Raw genomic sequence first — 20,174 nt, forward strand, 5'->3', positions numbered from 1 at the left:
AAAGCATCTCTGAGGCTCTGTGGCTGGCTAGGTACCCGACTCATGCATTCTCAGAGTACCCTGTGCTTGTTCCCACTGTCACACCCAACATGCTGTGTTATAACTGGTTAACTGCTAGTCTCTGTGATTACACACTGCAGGCTCCTTGAGGGCAGGGATTGTGATGGTTCCGAAGTACCCTTCATGCCTGACATATGGTAAGGACTCCATAAATAATTGTTTGATAACTACTGAATGAATAACCAGCCATCTTCACTCATTGATATGCTGGGAGCAACAGAAACAGGCAAGAGTACCACATGACGCAGGAATAAGAGGCATGATTTCCAAGAGCAGGCCGGGCGCGGTGGCTCACACCTGTAATATCAGCACTTTGGGCGGATTGCCTGAGGTCAGGCCAAGATCAGCCTGACCAACATGGTGAAACCCCGTCTCTACTAAAAATACAAAAATTCGCTGGGCATGGTGGTGGGTGCCTGTAATCCCAGATACTTGGGAGGCTGAGACAGGAGAATTGCTTGAACCCGGGAGGCGGAGGTTGTGGTGAGCCGAGATCACACCACTGCACTCCAGCCTGGCAACAAGAGTGAAACTCCATCTTAAAAAAAAAAAAAAAAAAAAAGGGGTCACGGTTACCAAGAGCCTTGTGTTTGGTGTTTCCCAGGTGGACAAAGGCTCCCATCAAAGTATGACTGATGGAATACTCAGACATGTCCATTCAATAATGTCCCTACATACTATACTCGCCTACTATGAGTGACACCAAAAGATACATGGTATGTTGGCTGGGATCATTTTGACTGTTAAGCCAACTCTTACACACACCTTACCAAAACTTGCAAACTGCCTATTAATCACAAGCAACTAAGCACCAAGAACACTATTCAAGAAAGGAAAAATGAGTTAGAGTGGGTTATATTTTACTAGGAAATTCCTCTGGCTATATTCTACAGGAATTAGGTGTAATATCTGTTATGCAATTGCTTAGCATAGTGTTTGGTAAAGGATTAACAAAGCCTCTTTCCTGTCTGCATGATAATTTTACCTTTTGTTAACTTTCTAGCTCTGTTCCCCTGGCAACCTAATAAAAATACATATGTCAACTGCTAGGCAATGTTACATACGGTAGATATAACACCCAACTGGTAAACTGCATCTGGACTGGGAGAACTACAAATGCCTGATAGGAAGCCTCAGCTCTGGGCTTCCCTAAGTACAGTGATGCTTGGAACAGGCATGTCTTTTACAGGGACCCTGGAGGCCATGTCTATGAAGCTGTTATAAGAGATACTTGTTCCTGTGGGGCAAGGGGCTCTTAAGCCGGGGCAGCTCCCATACTTGCCCCATGTGGATCTGTCTTCTTGCACCTGCATTATGCCACATAGGCAGCTGCAGAGACTTTCAGAGAAGAGCAACTGGTTCTGCCTTGCTAGTAAGTAGCACTTCCCATTCTATATCCCTCTATGTGAATCGGATGCCAACTGTGGCAGTTTATAAGTTTGAATGTTTCTTTTTTTTTTTTGAGACAGAGTCTCACTCTGCTGCCCAGGCTGGAGTGCAGTGGCGCCATCTCGGCTCACTGCAAGCTCCGCCTCCCAGGTTCATACCATTCTCCTGCCTCAGACTTCCGAGTAGCTGGAACTACAGGCGCCCGCCACCACGCCCAGTTAATTTTTTGTATTTTTAGTAGAGACGGGGTTTCACCGTGTTAGCCAGGATGGTCTCGATCTCCCGACCTCGTGATCAACCTGCCTCGGCCTCCCAAAGTGCAGGGATTACAGGCGTGAGCCACTGCGCCCGGCCAAATTTGAATGTTTCTAAACCTTCAGCTGGGCCTAAGGCCCTTGGAGGGCATTGCACTACTATTTGCATGTTTCTCTGATGGCAGTAGATGCTCCTCAGGGCCTATGGATAGTAAAAGATGTGAAACTGTTTGGTATGTTTTCCTACTTTCAAAAAAATCCTGACTATACCCTTCACTGTCCGCATGACAGATAATCCATATCCATTACATGTCACCAAGACCTGTATATGAAATTGATGCCTTCCCTCAAAATCCCCAAGCTTGTTACTACTAAACCTTCCTCATCAGAGCACATAATCCCTGCCCTAACCTCCATTGATTAACTGACAAAGGTCCAGAAATCAAATGATGGATATAAAAATTGCCCCCCCCCCCCACAAAACCATAATTGTCAATGAAGAATTGCCAGTAGCAAAATAATCTACCTGGAGGGTCAAGACAGATGCTAAATGTTCTCCTTCAGTTACGAAGTTTCCGTATCATCCGATCATGCAGTCGTGTGAGTTACTGTCACCTTTTAAAACTAGGACATGTTTAGGAACCAACCAAACTACTACTGACCCCAAAACACTTTTCATTTTTCTCCACAGAAGCATCATTTGAAGAAAAGAATTCAAATTTCCAGCACTACAATGAAAGGTTTGTGGAACACAGTACTGTTGAGTGGAGAGAACTACAAAAGCAACAGAAATCAATGAAAACAGTGCCCATCATATGCACCTGAATAAAGTGCCGCCTTATCAGGTTAGAAGACAGTGTGATCACATCAAAACACAAGGCAAGCTACAAGAGACCAGCAACAACAGGAAGCACAGTGGGAATGCTCAAAACAGAGCATAATAGGAACTTCTCACCCACCCCAACCCTTTGCCCCCCCTACCCCATTACACTAGACTTCACAGAGATCATTCTCTTAATGCACAAAGGACACCCACAAGAAAAATCTAGAGTTCCAAATAAAACAGTCTGAGTTCAGTTAACCAAAGGCCACTCCACTCTTTCCTACGGCTCACAGAATCAGTGCATGCAGACCTACCTGTTGCCTTTCTCTCCCTGGGGTTTGTCACGACATCAATGAACAATAACAAAACCACCAGAATACTCAATTCCACAACATGTTGCAGACCACTAGGTCAGCAGCTTCCTTAAGGAATATTCAAAGTCTGGTGGCCACCAAAATATTTACATCAGAATGGCATCTTTCTGCCAAATGATCAGAATCATGATGCACTATGTCGTTTCTTAGGTAAGAAATAGGTAAGGCCCTATTTACATTCCTTCTCAACTTTAGAGAAGGGGGTCCTCATCCCCCAAGAGAAATAACTTCCCAAGAATGCCATTTTGGAATTCCATTACAAGTAAGAGTCCTGTTCCTATTCATGCAATATATCTAACATGAGACAAAAATATCCCTTTGTGAACTTGGGTGGAATGTGCCAGAATAGAAACTAAACCACTAACGGTCTGTGTTGGGCTCAACTATAAATTTACTTAGTATAAAAATATCACCAACCCCACAAATTAAACCTCAAAGACACTGTGATTATAAATACTGACCACCTAATGTGAACATAAATTTAAAAGAGGACCAATTTATGATCTGATAGTCTAGACAAAGGAAGTATCTCCTTTAAAAGTGATAGAATTCAGTGATCCAGTTACTGCCAATGCCTATACACAAACTCCAAATGGTCCACCGGAAATGCAACAATCAGATATTACGAAAGAAAGAATCATTTAAATATTAGGTGTCACATTCTATTTTCTTCCCAGTGATTCTGCTACTTTAAAAATTAACAAAATGATCAGAACCTAGTAATGATTCTGGGTGTATGAATGAGTCAGAATTTTCTAAGTTTTCACATTATAAACCTAAATCAGATCATGGACAAGCTGTGAACCATCTGGCCTCAGCTCCTCATTTTACTAATCCACTATTTTCTAAAATTTGCAAGAACATAAGGGCCTATTAAATATTATGAAGGTCAGCTAGGCACGGTGGCTCATGCCTGTAATCCCAGCACTTTGGGAGGCTGAGGCAGGCAGATCACTTAAAGTCAGGAGTTTGAGACCAGCCTGGCCAACATGGTGAAACCCCATTTCTACTAAAAATACAAAAATTAGCCAGGCATGGTGGCATGTGCCTGTAGTCCCAACTACTAAAGAGGCTGAGACAGAAGAATCGCTTCAACCTGGGAGGTAGAGGTTGCAGTGAGCCGAGATTGTGCCATTGCACTCCAGCCTGAGTGACAAGGACGAAACTCCATCTCAAAATAAATAAATAAATACATAAAATAAAATAATCAATCAATAAATATTATGAAAGTAAAAGGTAGCTTAAAATATAACACAAAATTAAGTCCACTGATTAAAGATCCTTAAAAAACTCCTACTTTATCTTACCACAGAGTTTCTCAACCTTGGTATTACTGACATTTTGAATTGGAGAATTATTTGTTGTGGGGGCTGTCCTGTGCATTTTAGGATGTTTGGCAGCTTCCCTGGCCTCTACCCACTAGATGCCAGTAGCCACCTGCAAGGCACGAAATCGCCCCCAACTGAGAATCACTATCCTACAGGGAAATCTCTCATGTAAAATGTTTTACCCAGTGATATGAATAGGTCGCGGAATCACTGAAGAGGATCATAGCTCCACTGGAGAAAGCAGACAGAGAGGTTGAACTATGAGGTAGAAAAGTCATTAAAACATCAGAGATCATTTAAACAGAGAAAGCAAAAGTATCAAACACCGTTCCTGGCCAAGTACATTTTCTACACATTCATTTAAGTTTCCTCTTTGCTGAGATCCCTCTTTTAAAATAACAGCTAACGGCCGGGCGCGGTGGCTCAAGCCTGTAATCCCAGCACTTTGGGAGGCCGAGACGGGCGGATCACGAGGTCAGGAGATCGAGACCATCCTGGCTAACACAGTGAAACCCCGTCTCTACTAAAAACACAAAAAACTAGCCGGGCGAGGTGGCGGGCGCCTGTAGTCCCCGCTACTTGGGAGGCTGAGGCAGGAGAATGGCGTAAACCCGGGAGGCGGAGCTTGCAGTGAGCTGAGATCTGGCCACTGCACTCCAGCCCGGGTGACAGAGCAAGACTCCGTCTCAAAGAAAAAATAAAATAAAATAAAATAAAATAACAGCTAACATATATATCTGGAGACAGTTTCGCTCTTGTTGCCCAGACTGGAGTGTAGTGGTGTGATGTCGGCTCAGTGCAACCTCCGCCTCCTGGGTTCAAGCGATTCTCCTGCCTCAGCCTCCCAAGTAGCTGGAATTACAGGCATGCACCACCATGCCAAGCTAATTTTGTATTTTTAGTAGAGACGGGGTTTCTCCATGTTGGCCAGGGTGGTCTCGAACTCCCAACCTCAGGTGATCCACCCGCCTTGGCTCCCAAAGTGTTGGGATTACAGGTGTGAGCCACTGTGCCTGGCCACAGCTAGTATTTTTATTTTAGATAAGACAAGTATCTCTGGTTCCTGATCATTTTCAATGTGTAACTCTTGATCTAGAATATTTTTATTTATTTTATTATTATTTTTATTATTATTATTTTTTTGAGACAGTGTCTCACTCTGTCGCCCAGGTTGGAGTGGAGTGGCACGATCCCAGCTAACTGCAACCTCTTCCAGGCTCAAGTGTTCCTCTCACCACAGCCTCCTGAGTAGCTGGGATTACAGGCACATGCCACCACTCCTAACTAATTTTTGTATTTTTAGTAGAGATGGGGTTTTGCCATGTTGGTCAGGCTGGTATCAAACTCCTGACCTCAAGTGTTCCATCTGCGTTGGCCTCACAAGGTGCTGGGATTACAGGTGTGAGCCACCACACCCAGCCAAGAATGATATTTATTGAACTACCTGTGATAAAAGAAGTTTTAAAATTTCCAATCTACTGCAGACCAATACGTGGTCCTGCTCTACAGGCTGGTATCCATCCGCTGCACCATGTGGCCCTCTAGCTGACCAGAACTGAACTGGTCCATACCCCACTCAAGAAGACAAAGCTGGCCAGGCGCGGTGGCTCACACCTGTAATCTCAGCACTTTGGGAGGCCAAGGCGGGCAGATCACGAAGTCAGGAGATCAAGACCATCCTGGCGAACACGGTGAAACCCCGTCTCTACTGAAAATACAAAAAAATTAGCCAGGCATGGTGGCGGGCGCCTGTAGTCCCAGCTACTCGGGAGGCTGAGGCAAGAGAATGGCGTGAACCCGGGAGGTGGAGCTTGCAGTGAGCCGAGATCACGCCACTGCACTCCAGCCTAGGCAAAAGAGTGAGACTCTGTCTCAAAAAAAAAAAAAAAAAAAAAAAAAGGAAGACAAAGCCATGAGTCACAGCAATGTCAAAGTGTTATCAACATTTCTATATGCATAGTCTTAATTTCTGACTTTCCTTGTAGCAGAGTGGTAGAAAACAATTTACAGAACAGTGCCTCTCTGTGGGCCAGAGTTTGAGTTGCACTGTTCCAGTTTTAACTACAATTGAGAAGTACAGCTTGAACACCTTTCTAATGCTTTGGCTAACATTTACAAGCCAATTTATAATGTTTTTGACTTCTTTGTTGCTCAAGAGGTAGAAATAAAAGTGACTTTACCATCTTTTGAAAGACGATTATACTTAAAGGAAGACAAGAAGATTTCTTTTAAAATCCATTTTGGATATTTTAACGTAAGACAACATTATGGAAAATGCCTTCAATTACATTCCGAATTCCTAATACTGCCTGCCCTTTAGCCCTTTAAAGAGTTCAGCCTCTTTTGTTACAATAATTGTGTGGCTGAAAAGTGGGCGAAAGGTAGACTGCTTTTAAAAACCTGTTCTTCTACTAACCGTGCCTTTCCTTCATGAGGATCTTTTAAAAGATGAACATTTTAGAAATGTAACTTGGTGTTATGAGCTTATACTTTCCCTCCAATTAAAGTTCTAGGCAATGAGGTAGAAGGCAGGACCCAACTCCAAAGGCCGGACTCAGACACGGACCAAACTGAGGACTAGCTAAAACAAGGCGGTGGTGGGAGGATGGTGTGGGAAGCAGCTTTTATAAGAAACGCTCATCACTGGGCCATGTCAATTACCATTGCCATGGCAACACCTGGAAGTCACTGCCCCTTATCATGGCAATTGCCCAGCGGCTTGGAAGTTACCACCATTTTCCTAAATATTGCTGCATAATCTGCCCCTTAATTTGCATGCAACTAAAAGTGGGTATAAATATGAGTGCCGACTTGCCTCTGAGATGCTACTCTGGGCACACTGCCTATGGGGTAGTCCTAGTCCACAAGGAGCGGCCCCTTTGCTGCTGCTGCAGCGCACTGCTGCTTCAATACAAGCTGCTGTCTAACATCACTGGCTCACCTTGAATTCTTTCCTGGGTGAAGCCAAGAACTCCCCTGGACTAAGCCCCAATATTCGGGCTTGCCTGCCCTGCATCAGTATAAACTAAGTAAAAGAATGCCAGAGGCAGCTACATTTCCAAGTTACACAGCTCCAACTTTTGGAAATTGCTGGAAAAAGTAGGGGAGCATTTTGAGTTTTGCCCAAATGAGTTGTTTTATGATAACAGAACAGGTTGTAGGTGTAGAATCGTCAAATGCCAAACCAGACAGGGAAACCATCCAGACCTGGGGTCATAGCCTCCCTTCTCAGTGCTAACTTAAAATTTTATTCAACTGGGCAAGTCAGGATGCCATAATGAGCCTTTTGGATCATTCTCATGTTTGTCTGCCCGTAAGTATTCCAAGCCTTTAAAATTGCTGTCCTAGATTTAGAGAGTACCTTTTATGATCATGTAGCCAGACCGCCCTGCCTGCTTTATATCAATGAAGGTTTCTCTTTAATACTTTGCCAGAAAATTTAATGTGGAATTCATTAGGAAAGGCTTGGCAAAGGTAAACTTGATCCCAAAACTTAATGGTTTTTAGAGGAAGAGGATGATAACAAAGGAATGCAGAGGACTGAGTCAATATAAAAACAAGCGTGGAGATTTTCTTATCTTTCTCCTAACCACAGTTTGGATGCACAGCAAGAAAAACAGGAGACCTCGGGGCCTGCATCGATTCACTCAGAATTAAGGAGTGGCCAGCAAAGCCCTCAGAAACCAAGGGTACCACACAAAAAGGTTATCTGTCCTTTGAGTCACAAAATCCAACCTCTATCAGATAGTCTAATAAAAATGCACATATAACAGTGAAAAAATGTTCCTCTCAGCATTCCACAAAATTGGACAAATGGTATCTTTAAACAACAGAATGAGCACTAACAAGTTCTAAAACCTCTTCTCCACCAATTTATTGCTACGTAAGTGTCTCTCGGTCTGATAAGTTGGGCTGAATTTGTGGTTTGTCATCAGAGTCATCTCCAGCAGGGTCATTTTCCTCACCCGACTCCACATAGATTGGCCAGTCATTGTCTGTGTCACTCTTTTCTTGGCTTTCGGATGAAGCCTCCATCAAGCTTAGGTTGATAGGCATCAAATCATCATCATCGTCAGGTGTGTCTGTAACGCAGGTGCAGCTGTCACACAGCCCGAAGCGCCGCAGCCCCTGGGACAGGTGACTCGTGAATGTTCTCCTGCAGCCCTTGCAGATGATTGGACGGTTGGATCTGTGGACCTGTAATCACAAGCGGACACAGCAGATGTCACAGAAAAGGAGATGAGCCTTTTCCACAAGGTCCCATGTGATCTGGCCCCTGCCTGACCCTCTGGATTCCTTTTTCAGCACTCCACCTGCATTCTCTGCCACAGCCTTTGTATTAGTCTGTTCTTGCACTGCTATAAAGAAATACCCGAGACTAGGTAATTTATAAAGGAAAGAGGTTTAATTGCCTCACAGTTCCACAGGCTGTACAGGAAGCATGATGCTGGCATCTGCTTGGCTTCTGGGGAGGCCTCAGGAAACTTACAATCACGGCAGAAGGCAAAGAGGGAGTCTGCACTTCACATGGCCAGAGCAGAGGGGAGAGAAAGAAGGGGGAGGCACCACATATTTTCAAACAACCAGATCTCATGAGAACTCACTATCACAATGACAGCACCAATGAGGGATGGCGTTAAACCATGAGAAACTGCCACCATGATCCAACCACCTCCCACCAGGCCCCACTTCTAGCATTAGGGATTACATTTCAACATGAGATTTGAGTGGGGACAGAGATCCAAACCATATGAGTCTTCATCTTACCAAGGTTCTTTCTACCCCAGAGCCATTGGACACATGTGGGACATTCCCTTCTCATCAACTCTTCACCCCTTATGAACACCTTGGAAGGAGGTCTCTCCTGATGCTCTAGGCCAGTTAGGGCCCCCAGCTAGCGATTCTCACCTATACTTCTTCCTTTGTTGTACATCTCACAAATTGTTGATAAAATTACAACAAATTGTTGTAAGCTCTAAGAGGGCAGGGACAGAGTCTGTCCCATTCCTTACTATATGCCCAGTGCTTGGCATACAAAGAGCACTCAAGTGAAAGTGAACTGATAGGGATTTTTTTTTTTTTTTTTTTGAGACAAGGTCTTGCTCTGTCACCCAGGCTGGAGTGCAGTGACATGATCATAGCTCACTAAAGCCCTGAACTCCTGGGCTCAAGCGTTCCTCCCCCTCCAGCCTCCCAAGCAGCTGGGACCACATGCACCCATGCACTACCATGCCTGGCTAATTTTTTATTTCTTGTATAGGTGGCGTCTCACTATGTTGCCCAGACTGGTCTTGAACTCCTGGCCTCAAGTGATCCTTCCACCTTGGCCTCCTAAGGTGTTGAGATTTCAAGTGTAAGCCACCATAGTTGGCCAGGATTTCTTGTTTTAGAGATGGGGTCTTGCTGTCTTGCTATGTTCCCCAGGCTAGACTTGAACTCCTGGGCTCAAGTGATCCCCCTGCCTCAGTCTACCAAGGTCAGGAGTTCGAGTTGGGAATATAGGTGTGTGTCACTGCATCTGGCTCTCATTAGGATTTTTGACATGGCTTTTTGTTTCCCTCTCATTGGACAACTTTGGTAATTGATATTTTATTTATTTTTATTTTTATTATACTTTAAGTTCTAGGGTACATGTGAACAACGTGCAGGTTTGTTATATATGTATACATGTGCCATGTTGGTTTGCTGCACCCATTAACTCGTCATTTACATTAGGTATTTCTCCTAATGCTGTCCGTCTCCCATCCCCCAATCCTGACATAGTTTTAATGTACCTTAGATTGTTTAATTATTAGGAAGGCAGATTTGCTAGGGTAGACAGCTATATTCCCCAGATGTGTCAGCAGCTGCTTTGGGAACTATGTTTTGTTTTTGTTTTTGTTTTCTTTTTTCAGACGGTGTCTTACTCTGTAGCCCCAGCTGGAGTGCAGTGGCCCGATCTTGGCTCACTGCAACCTCCGCCTCCCAGGTTCAAGCAATTCTCCTGCCTCAGTCTCCTGAGGAGCTGGGACTACAGGCGTGTGCCACCAAGGCTGGCTAATTTTTTTTTTTTTGTATTTTTAGTAGATAAGGGGTTTTACCACATTGGCCAGGCTGACCTCAAACTCTTGACCTTAGATAAACCGTCCACCTCAGCCTCCCAAAGTGCTAAGATTACAGGTGTGAGCCACTGCGCTGGGCCTAGGAGCTATCTTTTTAATGTGTACATTTTTCAGGAACTCCAGCCAATGGGGCTCTGTGAACCCATCACAGCCTCTCTTTTAGAGAGCTCTGGATGCAAGATACACACAAGAGGCAGAGACGGGGAGAAGCTGATACAGGAGAGCCACCCACAATTAGCGCAGTCCTAGTGGGTGGGAAGTGGCATCTTATGGTGGCTTTGATTTGCATTTACCCTATGACTAATGATGTTGAGCATCTTTTCATGTGCTTATTGGCCATTTGTCTATCTTTTCCCAAGAAATGTCTATTCAAATCCTTTGCCCAGGTTTAATTGAGTTATTCATCCTTTTACTGTTGCATTATAAAAGTTCTTTATTCCAGATACTAGACTGTTATCAGATATATCCCTTGCAAATATTTTCTCCCATTCTGAGGGTTTTCGTATTCTTTTTTTTTTTTTTGAGACAGAGTCTTGCTCTGTCACCAGGCTGGAGTGCAGTGGCACGATCTTCACTCACTGCAACCTCCGCCTCCCGGGTTCAAGCAGTTCTCCTGCCTCAGCCTCCTGAGTAGCTGGGACTACAGGCACACGCCACCACGCCCGGCTAATTTTTGTATTTTTAGTAGAGACAGGACTTCACCATGTTGGCCAGGATGGCCTCGATCTCTTGATCTTGTGATCTGCCCACCTCAGCCTCCCAAAGTGCTAGGATTACAGGCGTGAGCCACCATGCCTGGCCAGTTTTTGTACTTTTTTTTTTTTTTTTTGAGATGGAGTCTCACTCTGTCTCCCAGGCTGGAGTGCAGTGGCCCGATCTTGGCTCACTACAACCTCCGCCTCCTGAGTTCAAGCGATTCTCCTGCCTCAGCCTCCCGAGTAGCTAGGACTACAGGCGTCCGCCACCACTCCCGGCTAATTTTTGTATTTTTAGTAGAGACGGGATTTCACCATATTGGCCAGGCTGGTCTCGAACTCCTGACCTTGTGACCCACCCACCTCGGCCTCCCAAAGTGCTGGGATTACAGGCGTGAGCCACTGCACCTGGCCCAGTTTTTGTATTCTTAAGAGCGCCCATTGAAGGTCAAGCTATTTGTATGTTAGATTTCCCAAACACTGATTGTCTTGCTCAAAGATGATCATAACTGCACATGGTGGCTCATGCCTATAATCCCAGCACTTTGCGAGTCTGAAGCAGGCAGATTGCTTGAGCCCAGGAGTTCAAGACCAGCCTGGGCAACCTGGAAAAACCCTGTCTCTACAAAAAAAAAACAAACATTAGCTGGGCGTGGTGGTGTGTGCATGTAGTTCCAGCTACCCAAGTGGGGGCTAAGACGAGAGAATCACCTGTGCCTTGGGAGGTCAAGGCTGCCGTGAGCTATGATCTATCTCTGCAGCCTGGGCGACAGAGTGAGACTCTGTCTCAAACAAAACAAAACAAAACAAAAGATGATCATAAAATGCAACATCTGCAGCCATAAAAAAGAATGAGATCATGTGTTTTGTGGGAACATGGATAGAGCTGGAGGCTATTATTCTCAGCAAACTAACACAGGAACAGAAAACCAAATACAACATGTTCTCACTTATAAGTGGGAGCTAAATGATGAGAACTTAATGAACACAAAGAAGGAAACAGTAGACCCTGGGGTCTACCGGAGGCTGGAGGGTGGGAGGTGGTAGAAGAGCAAAGAGAATTAATTCCAGGGTGATGAAATAATCTGTACAACAAACCCCTGTGACATGAGTTTACCTGTGTAACAAACCTAAAAGTTTAAATAAATAAATAAATAAATGTAACATCTTTCTAAGTGGCCTGAAGGGTTTTCAGCTGGTTGGACTCACCAGCTCACATGGAGACAAATCCTAGGCGGCAGCTCGTTAGAGGGGAGGGTCTCCTTGGGCTGGAGCCCTCTTTGTCTGCTGCCCACAGGGAACTCTATACATGGCAGTATACCCTTCCCTTACCCCCAGGTGCTGGGGTTGGGTGGGAAACTGAGGATACAGCTTACCTTTGGTATCACACTGGTAGGAAGAGATTCACAATCCTGTCTGAGCCCTGTTGTTCTCTACATTACAATAATCACCTCTTATCAGGATCTAAACTTTCTTGGCTCTTCCCCCGAGAAAACTAGTCTAACTTGAAGTTAAAACTTAACTCTTAACATATAAAGTTTTAACTTTCTGTAAGTGCCACCATCTGAGCTTTAATTTAGTAGTAAAAATATATGTTGACAATTATCTGAAAATACCCCAGTAGACAGAGACACGAAAGACAGGCTGGCTGTACCCTTCCATTAGATGATATCATGAATCGCTCTTGACACGAGGGCATGGCCAGCTGGAACACTTACACTCAGGGCGTGGCTCCGCAGGTGCTCCTGTCGCGTGAACCTCTTGCCGCAGGTCTCACACGGGTAGGGCCGCTCGCCTGTGTGTGAACGGATGTGCCGCTTGAGGATGCCCTTCTGCTTGGCAGTGTAAGGGCAGAAAGGACACTTGTGGAGCTTGATGGGGACCACCAGCACATCACCTGGGGAACCAAACGCTTTCATTTAGCTGTGCTGTACGCAGTGACCAACCCTGGCTACCCACTGGTGGATGGGATCCAGAGCTGGGGAATTCCACCAGCCCAGATGAAGGAGGAGGACACCAACTCCGCCAGCAGCCAACAGCAAGACATTGTCTGCAATTCCAACTGTCTGGCTCCCAATCAGCCCCAGGGTAAAGTGTACTTCTTATAAGGTCGGGAATGCTGTAAGGCACCAGCTTCCACGCTTCTGTGTGACTCACAGTTAGAAACTCAGCTTGCATTACAACCTCAAAACACACATGCCTTATGTGGATAACTGGAAAAGTTTCCCAAAACAATACTTACCCTGATAGTGTTTATTCTGTTTGATTTCATTTTAAGACTGCTGGGGGCCAGGCACGGTGGCTCATGCCCGTAATCCCAGCACTTTGGGAGGCCAAGGCAGGCGGATCACAAGGTCAGGAGATCGAGACCATCCTGGCTAACACGGTGAAACCCTGTCTCTACTAAAAATACAAAAAATTAACCGGGCTTGGTGACGGGCGCCTGTAGTCCCAGCTACTCGGGAGGCTGAGGCAGGAGAATGGTGTGAACCCAGGAGGTGGAGCTTGCAGTGAGCCAAGATGGCGCCACTGCACTCCAGCCTGGGCAAGAGTGCGAGACTCCATCTCAAAACAAAAGACCGCTGGGTGAGACTCTGTTACGGACTGAATTGTGTACCCCTAAAATTCATACCTTGAAGTCTGTGTTTGGAGATAAAAGCCCTTAAGAGGGTAATTAAGGTTCAATGAGTTTATAAGGTGGGGCCCTAATGATAGGACTGGTTTTCTTATGAGGAAGAGACACCAGAGATCAACTGCTCTCTCTCTCCTTCTCCCTGCATACCCCCTGCCATTCCTCTCATCCCCACCCCTAGCACACACACACAGGAAAGCCTATGTGAAGACACAGTGGGAAGGCTGCCATCTGCAAATCAGGAAGAGGCCTCACCAGAACCCAACCCTGCTGACACTTTGATCTTGGACTCTGAGCCTCTGGAACTTTGAGGATACATTTCTGTTAAGCTTCCCAGTCTGGGGCACTCTGTTGTGGCAGCCTGAGCTGACTAATACAACCCTCTGAGTTGATCTCACTACCTTCAGAACTTGGAAAATGCTGTTATAATGGATCAGATTTCTAGACCAGAATTCATGCTTTCTTGGACAGTAGTTCCTAAGAATATTTTCCAGGCATACGTAGAAGAGGCTTGCTTTGATGCAGACCCTAAATAGTTTGGAATTTATATTAACTCTACATATGTGAAATCATCAAATATCCAGGAATTCACTTAAATCTTTTTCCAGTTTATTCCCTCACCTTGCTCATATAACCATTAAGGTGACAATGTGATTATCACTCATGTGTATAGAAACTGTTCCACTCAAGTTCTGTGAGTTACACTTACTGCTATAGTCATCCCTTGGTATCCACTGGGAATTGGTTCCAGGATACTCCTTGGATACCAAAATCCAAGGATGCTCAAGTCCCAAAGTCAGCCCTGTGGATCCTGTGAATACCATATTTTCCATACATGATTGGTTGAATCCACAGATGCAGAAGCTATGGACACAGAGGGTCAACTATATTCCGAGATTTCTTCTTTATTTTATTTATTTATTTTACTTTTTGAGACAGAGTCTCACTCTGTCGCCCAGGATGGAGTGCAGTGGCACGATCTTGGCTCACTGTAACCTCCACCTCCTGGGTTCAAGTGATTCTCCTGCCTCAGCCTCTGGAGTAGCTGGGATTACAGGCACCTGCCACTATGCCCAGTTAATTTTTGTATTTTTAGTAGAGACGGGGTTTCACCATGTTGGCCAGGCTGGTCTCAAGTCCTGACCTCAGATGATCAACCTGTCTCAGCCTCCCAAAGTGCTGGGATTACAGGCGTGAGCCACTGTGCCCGGCCTGAGATTTGTTCTTTCTATCCATGCCCTTCCAGATATACAGATTTTGGTCATATCATATCACCTATGAAGGCACTAGTGACTCAAGCTTTCCAAGTACAGAAACGTGGTTCAAGTCCTGGCTCTAGCACTGACCAGCCGTGTGGCCCTCGACATCTCACTTAGCTTCTCTGTGCCTTACTTTCCTCATCTGTAAAACAGGTATGATAACAGTTCCCACCTCACAGGACTGTGGTAAGAATGAAATAAAGTAACACATAAAGCATAGCACATGGCACATAGTAAGCACTTGCAAATGTCAGCCATGTTTGTCATCATTGTCATCGCTTCAGAATTTTTTTACCAGGTAAGCAGTCCAGGCTCTTGTGGTCTCTGTCAACACCGGAGTAACTTTTCTCTGAGGCTGGCTTGGGAAACCTAACTGGCTCTGTCCTTCCTGAGGTGCTATGAAAAGTATGGCACACTAAATTGAATGTGAGAGTCCAACATCCTTTACGTAAGGGTGGAAACTCTCTTTGGTATTGAGTTCCCATCCTAATAATGCCTAACATTTTGCATAATCTATAGTGACTCCGAAATCTGTTTCCCAGGATAAAAGTAGCAGCTCAAAAGCTCATCACTGCTCACATATGTGGAATTATTAAATCTCTCACTGCTCACACTGGTACTGAGATACAAGTAAAATAGGAATGATTATCTTTTTTTTCTTTTTTTTTTTTTCTGAGATGGAGTCTCACTCTGTCACCTAGGCTGGAGTACAGCGGCACGATCTCGGCTCATTGCAACCTCCGCCTCCTGGGTTCAAGTGATTCTCCTGTCTCAGCCTCCAGAGCAGCTGGGATTACAGGTGCGCACCACAATGCCTGGCTAATTTTTGTATTTTTAGTACAGACAGGAGTTCACCATGTTGGCCAGGCTGGTCTTGAACTCCTGACCTCAAGTGATCCACCTGCTTCAGCCCCCCAAAGTGCTGGGATTATAGGCATGAGCCACCGGGCCCAGCCTGTTTTTTGTTTTTGACACAGGGTCTCTGTCACCCAGGCAGGAGTGCAGTGGCATGATCATGGCTCACTGCAGCCTCTACCTCCCAGGCTCAGGTGATCCTCCCATCTCAGCTCCCCGAATAGCTGGGACTACAGACATGTGCCACCACGTGCAGCTAATTTTTTTTTTTTTTTTTTTTTTTTTTTTTTTTTGAGATGGAGTTTTGCTCTTGTTGGGCAGGCTGGAGTGCAATGGCACAATCTCGGCTCACTGTAACCTCCACCTCCCAGGTTCAAGTCAATCTCCTGTCTCAGCCTCCCAAGTAGCTGGGATTATAGGCATGCACCACCATGCCTGGCTAATTTTGTATTTTTAGTACAGACAGAGGTTTAACCATGTTGGTCAAGCTGGTCTCGAACTCCTGACCCCAGGTGATCCACCCACCTTGGCCTCCCAAAGTGCTGGGATCACAGGTGTGAGCCACCATGCCTGGCCACGGGCAGCTAATTTAACAAATTTTTTTTTTTGTAAAGACAGACAGAGTCTCACTATGTTGTCCAGGCTGGTATTGAACTCCTAGGCTTAAGGGATCCTCCTTGCCTCAGTGTCCCAAAGTGCCGGGATTACAGGTGTGAGCCACAGCACCCGGCCAGGAATAACAACCTGTTTCCTAGGATCAAAGCAGCAGCTCATAGCTTATCACCCTGCTCACTCCTCTGGCACTGTGGAACTTCCTTGTTATTTATCTCCATCACCTTGGCTTTGTACCACACACTTCTTCCTGATTATCTACAAAAACACAAAATAAAATAGGCCTAGCATAAGTCCTTGGAAAAATAACTGTTAACTATTTCTCCATCAGAAAAGTATGGATTGTCTCAACACTTTCTTCCCCCCTCCTGATCTCACTCCCCCAATACAACAGTTCACCTGAATCCTATTACATGGCAGGCCATTGTAAGACACCTGTTTCCTCCCTCAAGAAGTTAAGTCTAGCAGGAAAGATATGTAAACATATTCATACCATATGAAGCACACATGCAAAGTTCAAAGTGATGAAGAAATATAAATAAAAAGTGATGATTTTCCCTAGGAGTTCAGCAAAGATTTCACAGAAGAGGTTAACTTTGAGCAAGGTTTTAAAAGATGAACAGGAGTTCACTGGGAGTTCAAGACAGAGAAAGGTATCTCGGGCAGAGGAAGAACACGTGCTTAGGCATAGAGGTAAATGAGACTATGAAGTATGAAGTGGGGGTTAGGAATGAGGGCAAGGAAGGAACAAGAACTAGATTGTGATGGTCACATGCATTCATTCATTCTTTCAGCAAATTTATACTGAGCACTCACTATGTGTCAGGCTCTGTTCTAGGGTCCTGGGGATACAACAGTGAACAGAATAGACCAAAGTCCCTGCCCCTCATGGAACTAACATGCTGAGAAATTCAGACTTTACTTGTAAGCAGCCTGGTTTTTTTTTTTTTTTTTTTTTTTTTTTTTTTTTTTTTTGAGATGGAGTCTCGCTCTGTCACCCAGGCTGGAGTGCAGTGGCATGATCTCAGCTCACTGCAACCTCCAACTCCTGGGTTCGAGCAATTCTTCTGCCTCAGCCTCCTGAGTAGCTGAGACTACAGACCTGAGTCACCACTCCTGGCCAGCTAGAATTTTAAGCAAGGAAGGTACAATGGTCACATGGTCAAATTTTCATGGCCAAATTTAAAAGATCCTTCTGGGTACAATTCAGGGAAAAGACTTAAGAGAGGCAATATTAAAGGCAGGAAGTCCAAGTAGGAGGGGACCGTGAGTCTGGATGAGAGATGATAGGAGCTAAGGCAGTGGTTGTGGAGGTAGAGAGAAGACACACTGAGAAAGAGTGAAATTAACAGAAGGAAAAGCAGGTACAGGAGGAAAGGGGAGTTCAGTTCAGATTTTACAGGGATTGAGGCTTGTGCAGAGCATCCGGGTGGGCATAAAAATTAAAAAAATAAAAGAAACTACCAAAAACTCCCCTGTGACCGGCGTGGTGGCTCATGCCTATAATCCTAATACTTTGAGAGGCTGAAGCAGGAGGACCACTTGAGCCCAGGAGGTCGAGGCTGCAGTGAGTTGTGATTGCGCTACTGCACTCCAGCCTGGGTGACAGCATGAGACCCTGTCTCAAAGCAAAACAAAACAAACCAAACCTGGCCAGGCACAGCAGTTCACACCTATAATCCCAGCACTTTGGGAGGCTGAGGTGGGTGGATCACTTAAGGTCACGAGTTTGAGACCAGCCTGACCAACATAGTGAAACCCTGTCTCTACGAAAAATACAAAAATTAGCTGGGCATGGTGATGCACGCCTGTCATCCCAGCTACTTGGGAGGCTGAGGCAGGAAAATTGCTTGAACCTGGGAGGCAGAGGTTGCAGTCAGCTGAGATGGCACCACTGCACTCCAGCCTGAGCAACAGAGTAAGACTGTTTAAAAAAAAAAAAAAAAAGAAAAATCCCCTGTGCCTACAGATATAACCTCCCCTCTTTGTATTTAAGGTTTTCCACGATCTGACTCCAATCAATTTTTCCCTGTCCCCTCTTCTTATCTTCAGATGGCACTTCCAGGATGCCTCCCTGATCTCCCAGTAGGAAGCCAGTTCTCCTTCTGGACTACTGTGAACTCATACCTGAGTGTCTTTCAACCCTAGTACCTTTCTAGCACGTGATGTTATTTACATTTGTGTCTTTTTTTTTTTTTTTTTTTGTGGGACAGTCTCGCTCTGTTGCCAGGCTGTAGTGCAGTGGTGAGATCTCGGCTCACTGCAACCTCTGCCTCCTGGGTTCAAGCAATTTTCCTGCCTCAGCCTCCCAAGTAGCTGGGATCACAGGCACTCACCACCACGCCTGGCCAATTTTTTTTGTATTTTTAGTACAGATGGGGTTTCATCATGTTAGCCAGACTGGTCTCGAACTCCTGACCTCAAGCGATCCACCTGTCTCAGCCTCCCAAAGTGCTGTGATTACAGGCATGAGCGACTATGCCTGGCCCACATTTGTGTCTTATCTCCTATCCGACACCATCAGTTCTTTGAGGGCTGCATCCATGTCTGACTTATCTTTATGTCTTCACACAAAAGGTACTCAAATATTTGAACAAATAAATGAATAACCAAACAAATCAATCCTACTCTGTGCTTTAGCACTTGGAAAAACTATACCCTGGAGCCATATGAATGAAATAAAAACATGGTAGACAACAGGCATGGCCAGGGGCCAGGGCAGCTGCATTGCCACAGCACCTTGTAGCAAGAAGCCTGACTTTCCAGACCAATAAAGACAGGACCTGAATATATTATAAGAGGCACAGAGCCAAATGCCTATTTCATGATACTTCTTGTGCTTACATGCAGAGGGGTTCAAAGAAAAAATCATTGCACTGAAATCCTCTATCTACTTGTGTTGCTTTCACTGTTTGTTTAATGAATGAAATGAAGCCACTCCAGGTTTCTGGTTTTAGCTGGGCCACTTACTACTGCATTCTTACGAAACTCACTAAACCCTTCTGGGTTGCAGTTTCTCCACATTTCGTCTGTCAAACACATGGGGCATCATGAGAGTCTCGTGGATATGAAAGGGTGATCAGTGTGTGAAATGCCATCATACACACAGCAATGAGAATTTCAACAAGTTCCCATGGTGTGTTCATGGAAGCGGCCACGATCTTCCCAATGCTGGTGAAGCCAGTGTCTCTGAGAACCAAAAACAGCATTTTCAAGTTTTTTTTTTTTTTTTTTTTGAGACAGGGTCTCACTCTGTTGTCGAGGCTGGAGTGCAGTGGCATGATCACAGCTCACCGCAGCCTTGACCTCCCAGGCTCAGGTGATCCTCCCACCTCAGCCTCCCAAGCAGCTGGGACTATGGGTACATGCAACGACGCCGGGCTAATTTTTCAATTTTTTTTTGTTTTTGTAGAGATGGGATTTTGCCATCTTGCCCAGGCTGGTCTCGAACTCCTGGGCTCAAGCGATCCTCCCACCTTGGCCTCTCAAAATGCTGGGATTGTAGGTGTTAGCCGCTGCACCTGGCCATTTTCAAGTTTTTCAAGTCCAGTTTTAATCAGACATACTGAGTGCTCTTGCTTTTAAAAAATGAAATTTGAGGCCAGGCACAGTGGCTCACCCCTGTAATCCTAGCACTTTGAGAGGCCGAGGCAGCGGGATCACCTGAGGTCAGTAGTTCAAGACCAGCCTGGCTAACGTGGTGAAACCTCATCTCTACTAAAACTACAAAAATTAGCCGGGCATGGTGACACATGCCTGTAATCCCAGCTACTCGGGAGGCTGAGGCAGGAG

The 20,174-nt window shown here is 45.3% G+C and overlaps 1 protein-coding gene across 1 annotated transcript in view; it reads right to left on the minus strand.

Annotated features, from left to right (window-relative positions):
* Nucleotides 1–3,901: 3,901 nt before the first annotated feature.
* ZBTB8B (zinc finger and BTB domain containing 8B) overlaps nt 3,902–20,174 on the minus strand; it is a 28,223-nt gene continuing 11,950 nt past the window's right edge. Inside the window, exons 3-4 of the mRNA XM_007979571.3 lie at nt 12,743–12,921; nt 3,902–8,425 (exon numbers count right to left, since the gene is read on the minus strand). Coding sequence (XP_007977762.2) covers nt 8,108–8,425; nt 12,743–12,921 — 497 coding nt within the window. The 3' untranslated portion in view covers nt 3,902–8,107. The remainder of the gene's footprint in view (nt 8,426–12,742; nt 12,922–20,174) is intronic.

Source organism: Chlorocebus sabaeus, chromosome 20 (genome assembly GCF_047675955.1).
Source record: "Chlorocebus sabaeus isolate Y175 chromosome 20, mChlSab1.0.hap1, whole genome shotgun sequence".
Classification (NCBI taxonomy): domain Eukaryota; kingdom Metazoa; phylum Chordata; class Mammalia; order Primates; family Cercopithecidae; genus Chlorocebus; species Chlorocebus sabaeus.